The sequence below is a fragment of the Procambarus clarkii genome, chromosome 3 (assembly GCF_040958095.1).
Source record: "Procambarus clarkii isolate CNS0578487 chromosome 3, FALCON_Pclarkii_2.0, whole genome shotgun sequence".
Taxonomy (NCBI): domain Eukaryota; kingdom Metazoa; phylum Arthropoda; class Malacostraca; order Decapoda; family Cambaridae; genus Procambarus; species Procambarus clarkii.
The window spans coordinates 16,286,537-16,298,788 of NC_091152.1; the positions used below are offsets into that span (position 1 = coordinate 16,286,537).

Below are 12,252 nucleotides of genomic sequence, written 5' to 3' on the forward strand. Positions count from 1 at the left end.
TACCGTCCCTCAGCCGTCTAGCCCAAGTGGTTGGTCGTAAGAGGCAACTTGATACACTCCTTCTGGGGGTCCCAACAGGCAGCTTGATCAACCCTTTTACCTGCTTTATTTAGCCTCTGTATTGTGTCGTTGTTAGGAGTAGGGATTATATATGTTTATCCTTTCTTGTTGGATATCTTTCTCAGCCCAAGGCTGGCTTGGTGGGGGGTGGCTTGGTGGGGGCTGGCTTGGTGGGGGCTGGCCTGGTGGGGGCTGGCTTGGTGGGGGCTGGCTTGGTGGGGGCTGGCTTGGTGGGGGCTGGTTTGGTGGGGGCTGGTTTGGTGGGGGCTGGCTTGGTGGGGGGTGGCTTGGTGGGGGCTGGCTTGGTGGGGGCTGGCTTGGTGGGGGGTGGCTTGGTGGGGGTGGCTTGGTGGGGGGTGGCTTGGTGGGGGCTGGCTTGGTGGGGGGTGGCTTGGTGGGGGCTGGCTTGGTGGGGGCTGGCTTGGTGGGGGCTGGCCTGGTGGGGGCTGGCTTGGTGGGGGCTGGCTTGGTGGGGGCTGGCTTGGTGGGGGCTGGCCTGGTGGGGGCTGGCTTGGTGGGGGCTGGCTTGGTGGGGGCTGGCTTGGTGGGGGCTGGTTTGGTGGGGGCTGGTTTGGTGGGGGCTGGCTTGGTGGGGGGTGGCTTGGTGGGGGCTGGCTTGGTGGGGGCTGGCTTGGTGGGGGGTGGCTTGGTGGGGGGTGGCTTGGTGGGGGGTGGCTTGGTGGGGGCTGGCTTGGTGGGGGGTGGCTTGGTGGGGGGTGGCTTGGTGGGGGCTGGCTTGGTGGGGGCTGGCTTGGTGGGGGCTGGCTTGGTGGGGGCTGGCTTGGTGGGGGGCTGGTTTGGTGGGGGCTGGCTTGGTGGGGGGCTGGATTGGTGGGGGCTGGTTTGGTGGGGGGCTGGCTTGGTGGGGGGTGGCTTGGTGGGGGGCTGGATTGGTGGGGGCTGGCTTGGTGGGGGCTGGCTTGGTGGGGGGTGGCTTGGTGGGGGCTGGCTTGGTGGGGGCTGGCTTGGTGGGGGCTGGTTTGGTGGGGGCTGGTTTGGTGGGGGGTGGCTTGGTGGGGGCTGGCTTGGTGGGGGCTGGCTTGGTGGGGGGCTGGTTTGGTGGGGGCTGGTTTGGTGGGGGCTGGCTTGGTGGGGGGCTGGATTGGTGGGGGCTGGTTTGGTGGGGGGCTGGCTTGGTGGGGGGTGGCTTGGTGGGGGGCTGGATTGGTGGGGGCTGGTTTGGTGGGGGGCTGGCTTGGTGGGGGGTGGCTTGGTGGGGGTGGCTTGGTGGGGGCTGGCTTGGTGGGGGCTGGCCTGGTGGGGGGCTGGTTTGGTGGGGGCTGGCTTGGTGGGGGGATGGCTTGGTGGGGGCTGGCTTGGTGGGGGATGGCTTGGTGGGGGCTGGCTTGGTGGGGGCTGGCTTGGTGGGGGCTGGCTTGGTGGGGGCTGGTTTGGTAGGGGCTGGTTTGGTGGGGGCTGGCTTGGTGGGGGGTGGCTTGGTGGGGGCTGGCTTGGTGGGGGCTGGCTTGGTGGGGGCTGGCTTGGTGGGGGCTGGCTTGGTGGGGGCTGGCTTGGTGGGGGCTGGTTTGGTGGGGGCTGGCTTGGTGGGGGCTGGCTTGGTGGGGGGCTGGCTTGTTGGGGGCTGGCTTGGTGGGGGCTGGTTTGGTGGGGGCTGGTTTGGTGGGGGGCTGGCTTGGTGGGGGCTGGCTTGGTGGGGGCTGGTTTGGGGGGGGGCTGGCTTGGTGGGGGCCGGCTTGGTGGGGGCTGGTTTGGTGGGGGGCTGGCTTGGTGGGGGGCTGGTTTGGTGGGGGGCTGGCTTAGTGGGGGCTAGCTTGGTGGGGGCTGGCTTGGTTGGGGCTGTCTTTTTGGGGGCTGGCTTAGTGGGGGCTGGCTTGGTGGGGGCTGGCTTGGTGGGGGCTGGCTTGGTGGGGGGCCGGCTTGGTGGGGGCTGGCTTGGTGGGGGCTGGCTTGGTGGGGGCTGGCTTGGTGGGGGCTGCCTTGGTGGGGGGCTGGCCTGGTGGGGGCTGGCTTGGTGAGGGCTGGCTTGGTGGAGGCTGGCTTGATGGGGGCTGGCTTGGTGGAGGCTAGCTTGGTGGGGGCTGGCTTGGTGGAGGCTGGCTTGATGGGGGCTGGCTTGGTGGAGGCTGGCTTGGTGGGGGCTGGCTTGGTGGGGGCTGGCTTGGTTGGGGCTGGCTTGGGGGGGCTGGCTGGTGGGGGCTGGCTTGGTGGGGGCTGTATGGTGGGGGCTGGCTTGTGAGTGATAGACTGTCGTTCTCATCCTGTGAGTGGTAGACTGTCTTCCCATCCTGTGAGTGGTAGACTGTCTTCCCATCCTGTGAGTGGTAGACTGTCTTCCCATCCTGTGAGTGGTAGACTGTCGTTCCCATCGTGTGAGTGGTAGACTGTCGTTCCCATCGTGTGAGTGGTAGACTGTCGTTCCCATCCTGTGAGTGGTAGACTGCCGTTCCCATCCTGTGAGTGGTAGACTGTCTTCCCATCCTGTGAGTGGTAGACTGTCGTTCCCATCCTGTGAGTGGTAGACTGTCGTTCTCATCGTGTGAGTGGTAGACTGTCGTTCCCATCCTGTGAGTGGTAGACTGTCGTTCCCATCCTGTGAGTGGTAGACTGTCTTCCCATCCTGTGAGTGGTAGCCTGTCGTTCCCATCCTGTGAGTGGTAGACTGTCGTTCCCATCCTGTGAGTGGTAGACTGTCTTCCCATCCTGTGAGTGGTAGCCTGTCGTTCCCATCCTGTGAGTGGTAGACTGTCTTCCCATCCTGTGAGTGGTAGCCTGTCGTTCCCATCCTGTGAGTGGTAGACTGTCGTTCTCATCCTGTGAGTGGTAGACTGTCTTCCCATCCTGTGAGTGGTAGACTGTCGTTCCCATCCTGTGAGTGGTAGACTGTCGTTCCCATCGTGTGAGTGGTAGACTGTCGTTCCCATCGTGTGAGTGGTAGACTGTCGTTCCCATCCTGTGAGTGGTAGACTGTCTTCCCATCCTGTGAGTGGTAGACTGTCGTTCCCATCCTGTGAGTGGTAGACTGTCGTTCCCATCCTGTGAGTGGTAGACTGTCGTTCCCATCCTGTGAGTGGTAGACTGTCGTTCCCATCCTGTGAGTGGTAGACTGTCGTTCCCATCGTGTGAGTGGTAGACTGTCGTTCCCATCGTGTGAGTGGTAGACTGTCGTTCCCATCCTGTGAGTGGTAGACTGTCTTCCCATCCTGTGAGTGGTAGCCTGTCGTTCCCATCCTGTGAGTGGTAGACTGTCGTTCCCATCCTGTGAGTGGTAGACTGTCGTTCCCATCCTGTGAGTGGCAGACTGTCTTCCCATCCTGTGAGTGGTAGACTGTCTTCCCATCCTGTGAGTGGTAGACTGTCTTCCCATCCTGTGAGTGGTAGCCTGTCGTTCCCATCCTGTGAGTGGTAGACTGTCGTTCCCATCCTGTGAGTGGTAGACTGTCTTCCCATCGTGTGAGTGGTGTAGAGAACTTTACAACGACAGTCGCGTATTGTACTCCAAAACGAAGCCATTCCAATCATTCATTTATTAGCTTGTTAGAGAGAGTGTGGTAATGAGGCGGTGTGCTCATTAGTGAGGGTGTGAGCACGTCTTGTAAGCTTAAGCCGCTTCACAAGTGTCTTGGGAGCCCCTGAGCGTCTTGGTGGGAACCGAACCTGTCTCGGCCGCAAGAAAAACCACTCTGGTCGACTCTTGACCTCGGCCTAAACGAAGCTCACAGCTGTTTACAATCACTGGAGGGGCTATTAGACGGGGGTGTGGTTGTAGGGGGGGATTGGGGAGGAGGGGGGGATTGGGGAGGGATTGGGGAAATAGGTAGGGGGGGGAGGGGAAAACAATAGCATCGAACCAGTACCAAAGATGAGACAGCCCACACTGTTAATTAACATGTCAAACTTAAGAAAGGAACCTCTCTCTCTCTCTCTTCCCCCTCTCCCCCCCCTCTCCCCCCCTCTCCCCCCATCTCCCCCCCCTCTTTCTTGTAGCACAGGGACCCCACACGCTGAAGCCTCCCCCCCCCCTTACACCCCCCCCCACACCACTCTACCCCCTTCCACTATCACCCCTTCCACCACCTCCTCCTACTCTTCCATTACCGTAATATCACATTAATGAAGCTCTCAGGATCAATATACCCAGCGGCCCGGTCTCGGACCAGGCCTCCTGGTCGGTGGCCTGATCAACCAGGCTGTTGGACGCGGCTGCTGCTCGCAGTCTGACCCGGAAGAAGGCGGGTCTACCTGTTGATTTGATTCAGGTAAATCGATAATAATTGATTTATATGCGTAAGTTAATTAATTATTGTAACCCCCCTTTTGTCTAGAGGGGGGGGCTTAGGCCCCCTTTTAGTGTTTATTGAATTGCCCCTTAGCCCCATTGTCTCTGTGGCTCTCAATGGGGCTGTTTAGTCTGTGATGCCTTGATGTTTAGTGTCTTCTGAAGAACTGTTGTCGTAACTGGCTGTTCCAGTCACTGGCTGTTCCAGTTACTGGCTGTTCCTGTTACTGGCTGTTCCTGTTACTGGCTGTTCCTGTTACTGGCTGTTCCTGTTACTGGCTGTTCCAGTCACTGTCTGTTCCAGTCAATGGCTGTTTCAGTCACTGGCTGTTCCTGTCACTGGCTGTTTCAGTCACTGGCTGTTCCTGTCACTGGTTGTTCCAGTCACTGGCTGTTCCTGTCACTGGTTGTTCCTGTCACTGGCTGTTCCAGTCACTGGCTGTTCCAGTCACTGGCTGTTCCTGTCACTGGTTGTTCCAGTCACTGGCTGTTCCTGTCACTGGCTGTTCCAGTCACTGGCTGTTCCAGTCACTGGCTGTTCCTGTCACTGGCTGTTCCTGTCACTGGCTGTTCCAGTCACTGGCTGTTCCAGTCACTGGCTGTTCCTGTTACTGGCTGTTCCAGTCACTGGCTGTTCCAGTCACTGGCTGTTCCAGTCACTGGTTGTTCCAGTCACTGGCTGCTCCAGTCACTGGCTGTTCCAGTCACTGGCTGTTCCTGTTACTGGCTGTTCCAGTCACTGGCTGTTCCTGTCACTGGCTGTTCCTGTTACTGGCTGTTCCAGTCACTGGCTGTTCCTGTCACTGGCTGTTCCTGTTACTGGCTGTTCCAGTCACTGGCTGTTCCTGTCACTGGCTGTTCCAGTCACTGGCTGTTCCTGTCACTGGCTGTTCCTGTCACTGGTTGTTCCAGTCACTGGCTGTTCCAGTCACTGGTTGTTCCCGTCACTGGCTGTTCCAGTCACTGGTTGTTCCAGTCACTGGTTGTTCCAGTCACTGGTTGTTCCCGTCACTGGCTGTTCCAGTCACTGGTTGTTCCCGTCACTGGCTGTTCCAGTCACTGGTTGTTCCCGTCACTGGCTGTTCCAGTCACTGGTTGTTCCAGTCACTGTCTGTTCCAGTCACTGGTTGTTCCAGTCACTGGTTGTTCCAGTCACTGGTTGTTCCAGTCACTGTCTGTTCCTGTCACTGGTTGTCACGTCTTCCTGTCACGCGGTGGCGATAAGATACTGTTAAGCGTTTAGGTCCTGGTGATAGGGACGGCTAACAGCCTTAACCTGGCTGTCAGCAGTAATTAATCACCAATATCCCCTGTTAGGGGTGTCAGGAGCGGGTGTCAGGGGCAGGTGTCATGGGCAGGTGTCAGGGGCAGGTGTCTACACCAGGGGTGTCCCCAAGCACGACCCTCCTCCCCTGGTGTTACTGATAACGTTCATCGCTCAATAACGCCGCCCTAGGGGTCGTTCAGGGAACCAGCGAGGGTGTGCGAACTCCGAGACGAACTTCTCCGTTCGTGTGGGCGTTCGAAAAGTTGTTTCTGTCGATGGATTTTCAGGGGGAAATTTCAGGGGGAAATTTCAGGGGAAAATTGAAAGCAGAACAGCGAACGAGAAGCCGGATGACGTTCGTAAAGCATCCCAAATGATTGTTCTGGAAGGATTCACCGGATTTGGTAATTCTGTGATTGCTAAAACAGCTTCGGCGTAAAGTTATTCATTAGGCTATTTGACACGTGGATTGACGAACTTCCTTTTATCTATTACCCCATCTATTTTACCCATTATCTATTTTACCCATGTCGGAGGGCCGATAGTGGCGTCTGCGAAGATTACAGTTACATTTGAGCTGCGTTACAAGAGGTGACGCATTCTGGCTCAGTCTCCCCTTAACTCGCGCGGGAAAATGGAGTGACACAGAATCCGGCCAATGGCCTGAAGGATCATTGTGTTTCTACCCTCGTGTCCGCTACCTCGTTAACAAGTTAATGCCATGTCAGCCATTAGAGGGTTCTCTTGAGGTCTCTTGAGGACAAGAGGCCAAGGAAGAGGTGGGGAAGGTGTTTGTTGAGCGGCTCTGACCGTTTTTCCTCTGTTCTTCAGAGGTCGAAGACACATTGTGCAACAGGAAGGTAAGGAAATGCTTTCTTCTCTACTCATTTACAACAAGTTATCTTCATCCTGTTTCTTCTTCTTCCCTTCATCCTTTACTCCCTCATTTATCCTTCGCATCCTTAAGTTCATTTACCCGCGATGACTTACGTGAGAACTACCTTCCCCCTATTTAGAAGAGCAAGGAGTGTGTGTGTGTGTGTGTGTGGGTGTGGGTGTGTGTGTGTGTGTGTGTGTGTGTGAGTGTGTGTGTGTGTGTGTGGTGTGGGTGTGTGTGTGTGTGTGTGTGTGTGTGTGTGTGTGTGTGTGTCTGTGTGGTGTGTGTGTGTGTGTGTGTGTGTGTGTGTGTGTGTGTGTGTGTGTGTGTGTGTGTGTGTGTGTGTGTGTGTGTGTGTGTGTGTGTGTGTGTGTGTTTGAAAATGACTCAGACATTTCATCTCTCCTGTTATTTGCTAATGTGACATGAACACATTGCTAATGTGTTCATGTCTCCCAAGATTGTTCTCCGTCTGGGACAACTGAACAAAGAAGAACACCGAGTCTTGTATGTATAAGATGCTACACCAGCCAGGCTCTAGCCTGAACAAAATACGTTTCACTGAATCAATTTTTTGATGGCATTAATTTGGATTTAAAAGCACTTCTGAATGTGACACTAATTTACATAGATCACGACCCTCGTCGCTTCCACAAGAGGGAGAGTGATGTAGAGCATTAGAGTCGTGCCTCTTGTTGGTGAGAAACGTGAAAATACTTGTTCTGCTGCCTCTATAGCTCTATTAGGAAGATGAGTTGATGCTGTGTTAGTGGGCTGTGGAGGGCGCCTCTGTTGTGTTAGTGGGCTGTGGAGGGTGCCTCTGTTGTGTTAGTGGGCTGTGGAGGGCGCCTCTGTTGTGTTAGTGGGCTGTGGAGGGCGCCTCTGTTGTGTTAGTGGGCTGTGGAGGGTGCCTCTGTTGTGATAGTGGGCTGTGGAGGGTGCCTCTGTTGTGATAGTGGGCTGTGGAGGGCGCCTCTGTTGTGTTAGTGGGCTGTGGAGGGCACCTCTGTTGTGTTAGTGGGCTGTGGAGGGCACCTCTGTTGTGTTAGTGGGCTGTGGAGGGCGCCTCTGTTGTGATAGTGGGCTGTGGAGGGTGCCTCTGTTGTGTTAGTGGGCTGTGGAGGGCGCCTCTGTTGTGTTAGTGGGCTGTGGAGGGTGCCTCTGTTGTGTTAGTGGGCTGTGGAGGACGCCTCTGTTGTGATAGTGGGCTGTGGAGGGTGCCTCTGTTGTGATAGTGGGCTGTGGAGGGCGCCTCTGTTGTGTTAGTGGGCTGTGGAGGGTGCCTCTGTTGTGTTAGTGGACTGTGGAGGGCACCTGTGGAGGGTGCCTCTGTTGTGTTAGTGGGCTGTGGAGGGTGCCTCTGTTGTGTTAGTGGACTGTGGAGGGCACCTGTGGAGGGTGCCTCTGTTGTGTTAGTAGGCTGTGGAGGGCACCTGTGGAGGGTGCCTCTGTTGTGTTAGTGGGCTGTGGAGGGCACCTGTGGAGGGTGCCTCTGTTGTGTTAGTGGGCTGTGGAGGGCACCTGTGGAGGGCGCCTCTGTTGTGTTAGTGGACTGTGGAGGGTGCCTCTGTTGTGTTAGTGGGCTGTGGAGGGCACCTGTGGAGGGTGCCTCTGTTGTGTTAGTGGGCTGTGGAGGGCACCTGTGGAGGGCGCCTCTGTTGTGTTAGTGGGCTGTGGAAGGCACCTGTGGAGGGCGCCTGTGGAGGGCACCTGTGGAGGGCGCCTGTGGCGGGCACCTGTGGAGGGCACCTGTGGAGGGCATCTTTGGAGGGCACCTGTGGAGGGCACATGTGGAGGGCACCTGTGGAGGGCGCCTGTGGAGGGCACCTGTGGAGGGCACCTGTGGAGGACACCTGTGGAGAACACCTGTGGAGGGCACCTGTGGAGGACACCTGTGGAGGGCACCTGTGGAGGGCACCTGTGGAGGGCACCTGTGGAGGGCACCTGTGGAGGGCACCTGTGGAGGGCACCTGTGGAGGGCGCCAGGATCATCACACACCGTTGCATGATGATCCTGGCGCAATGCAACCACACCGCTTTGGGAAGTATGAAAAATCCCCGAAAATCTCACGTGACCACGTTCGATACCCGCGGTCAAAACTGACGATAGTGAGAATGATGGTGATGGTGGGGGCGGGGGTGGGGGGAGAAGGGGATACATCACGCCAGGAACAATGAGGTGATTGTACTCATGGTTGGCGCCTGACACGTGGCCACCAATTAATTGTCTGTAATTGTTGACAGTTGTGTGTAAACAGGTTGTGAGTTCTCGCTCCATTGTGTTGTCAATCACGATACCGGGCCGGGCGGCGCTGGGCCGCCCGGCCATCCCCTCTGTGGGCCCTAGGAACGTCATATATGCCCTGGGAACGTTATATATGCCCTGGGAACGTCATATATGACCTGGGAACGTCATATATGCCCTGGGAACGTTATATATGCCCTGGGAACGTCATATATGCCCTGGGAAAGTTATATATGCCCTGGGAACGTCATATATGCCCTGGGAACGTCATATATGCCCTGGGAACGTCATATATGCCCTGGGAACGTTATATATGCCCTGGGAACGTCATATATGCCCTGGGAACGTCATATATGCCCTGGGGAACGTCATATATGACCTGGGAACGTCATATATGCCCTGGGAACGTTATATATGCCCTGGGAACGTCATATATGCCCTGGGAACGTTATATATGCCCTGGGAACGTCATATATGACCTGGGAACGTCATATATGCCCTGGGAACGTCATATATGCCCTGGGAACGTTATATATGCCCTGGGAACGTCATATATGACCTGGGAACGTCATATATGCCCTGGGAACGTTATATATGCCCTGGGAACGTTATATATGCCCTGGGAACGTCATATATGACCTGGGAACGTCATATATGCCCTGGGAACGTCATATATGCCCTGGGAACGTCATATATGCCCTGGGAACGTCATATATGCCCTGGGAACGTCATATATGACCTGGGAACGTCATATATGCCCTGGGAACGTTATATATGCCCTGGGAACGTTATATATGCCCTGGGAACGTCATATATGACCTGGGAACGTCATATATGCCCTGGGAACGTCATATATGACTTGAGAACGTCATATATGCCCTGGGAACGTCATATATGCCCTGGGAACGTCATATATGACCTGGGAACGTCATATATGACCTGGGAACGTCATATATGACCTGGGAACGTCATATATGCCCTGGGAACGTCATATATGACCTGGGAACGTCATATATGACCTGGGAACGTCATATATGCCCTGGGAACGTCATATATGCCCTGGGAACGTCATATATGACCTGGGAACGTCATATATGCCCTGGGAACGTCATATATGACTTGAGAACGTCATATATGCCCTGGGAACGTCATATATGCCCTGGGAACGTCATATATGACCTGGGAACGTCATATATGCCCTGGGAACGTCATATATGACGTGGGAACGTCATATATGCCCTGGGAACGTCATATATGCCCTGGGAATGTCATATATGCCCTGGGAACGTCATATATGCCCTGGGGAGCGTCATATATGCCCTGGGAACGTAATATATGACCTGGGAACGTCATATATGCCCTGGGAACGTCATATATGACCTGGGAACGTCATATATGACCTGGGAGCGTCATATATGCCCTGGGAACGTCATATATGCCCTGGGAACGTCATATATGCCCTGGGAACGTCATATATGACCTGGGAACGTCATATATGACCTGGGAGCGTCATATATGCCCTGGGAACGTCATATATGACTTGTGAACGTCATATATGCCCTGGGAGCGTCATATATGCCTATATGAAAGTCTATTGTCTCGTGGCTAAAATCTCCCATTATAAGAGTTTATGTCTTAGTCGGTGTCTATTCAGCACGTAACTGCCTTGTTACATGCTGTAACTACCTTGTTACATGCTGTAACTACCTTGCTACATGCTGTAACTACCTTGTTACATGCTGTAACTACCTTGTTACATGCTGTAACTACCTTGTTACATGCTGTAACTACCTTGTTACATGCTGTAACTACCTTGCTACATGCTGTAACTACCTTGTTACATGCTGTAACTACCTTGCTACATGCTGTAACTACCTTGCTACATGCTGTAACTACCTTGTTACATGCTGTAACTACCTTGCTACATGCTGTAACTACCTTGTTACATGCTGTAACTACCTTGCTACATGCTGTAACTACCTTGTTACATGCTGTAACTACCTTGCTACATGCTGTAACTACCTTGCTACATGCTGTAACTACCTTGTTACATGCTGTAACTACCTTGCTACATGCTGTAACTACCTTGTTACATGCTGTAACTACCTTGTTACATGCTGTAACTACCTTGTTACATGCTGTAACTACCTTGTTACATGCTGTAACTACCTTGCTACATGCTGTAACTACCTTGTTACATGCTGTAACTACCTTGTTACATGCTGTAACTACCTTGCTACATGCTGTAACTACCTTGTTACATGCTGTAACTACCTTGTTACATGCTGTAACTACCTTGCTACATGCTGTAACTACCTTGCTACATGCTGTAACTGCCTTGCTACATGCTGTAACTGCCTTGTTACATGCTGTAACTACCTTGTTACATGCTGTAACTACCTTGTTACATGCTGTAACTACCTTGTTACATGCTGTAACTACCTTGTTACATGCTGTAACTACCTTGCTACATGCTGTAACTACCTTGCTACATGCTGTAACTACCTTGCTACATGCTGTAACTACCTTGCTACATGCTGTAACTTCCTTGCTACATGCTGTAACTACCTTGCTACATGCTGTAACTACCTTGCTACATGCTGTAACTACCTTGTTACATGCTGTAACTACCTTGTTACATGCTGTAACTACCTTGCTACATGCTGTAACTACCTTGCTACATGCTGTAACTACCTTGTTACATGCTGTAACTACCTTGTTACATGCTGTAACTACCTTGCTACATGCTGTAACTACCTTGTTACATGCTGTAACTACCTTGTTACATGCTGTAACTACCTTGTTACATGCTGTAACTACCTTGTTACATGCTGTAACTACCTTGTTACATGCTGTAACTACCTTGCTACATGCTGTAACTACCTTGTTACATGCTGTAACTACCTTGCTACATGCTGTAACTACCTTGCTACATGCTGTAACTACCTTGTTACATGCTGTAACTACCTTGTTACATGCTGTAACTACCTTGCTACATGCTGTAACTACCTTGTTACATGCTGTAACTACCTTGCTACATGCTGTAACTACCTTGTTACATGCTGTAACTACCTTGTTACATGCTGTAACTGCCTTGTTACATGCTGTAACTACCTTGCTACATGCTGTAACTACCTTGCTACATGCTGTAACTACCTTGCTACATGCTGTAACTACCTTGCTACATGCTGTAACTACCTTGCTACATGCTGTAACTACCTTGTTACATGCTGTAACTACCTTGCTACATGCTGTAACTACCTTGTTACATGCTGTAACTACCTTGTTACATGCTGTAACTACTCTTATTACATACTCCAACTCTCAGTTAACTACCATTTTGAGCTAGAATACTACACTATGCAGAGTCTCAGCATCCCCACCCCCCCCCCCCCCAGGCAATTTAAGGTCCGGTTTAATATGTCTTATATTAGTATCATCTGTTCCTGCTTGTTCTGTCCTCTCTGAAAGGTGGTTGGTGAGATGGGAGACTGGTAGTTATTGCTGCAATTACGTCTACTCGTCTCCATCATTCTGTGAGGCTGTTGGTGGCTGGGATTGTCCGC

The 12,252-nt window shown here is 53.6% G+C and overlaps 1 protein-coding gene across 1 annotated transcript; it reads left to right on the plus strand.

Annotated features, from left to right (window-relative positions):
* The first annotated feature begins 6,545 nt into the window (after positions 1-6,545).
* LOC138368498 (uncharacterized) lies at positions 6,546-12,035 on the plus strand. Its single transcript, XM_069331023.1, has 2 exons — positions 6,546-6,554; positions 10,341-12,035. The coding sequence occupies exons 1-2, from the start codon at positions 6,546-6,548 to the stop codon at positions 12,033-12,035; spliced, it is 1,704 nt and encodes a 567-aa protein (XP_069187124.1).
* The last annotated feature ends 217 nt before the right edge of the window (positions 12,036-12,252 follow it).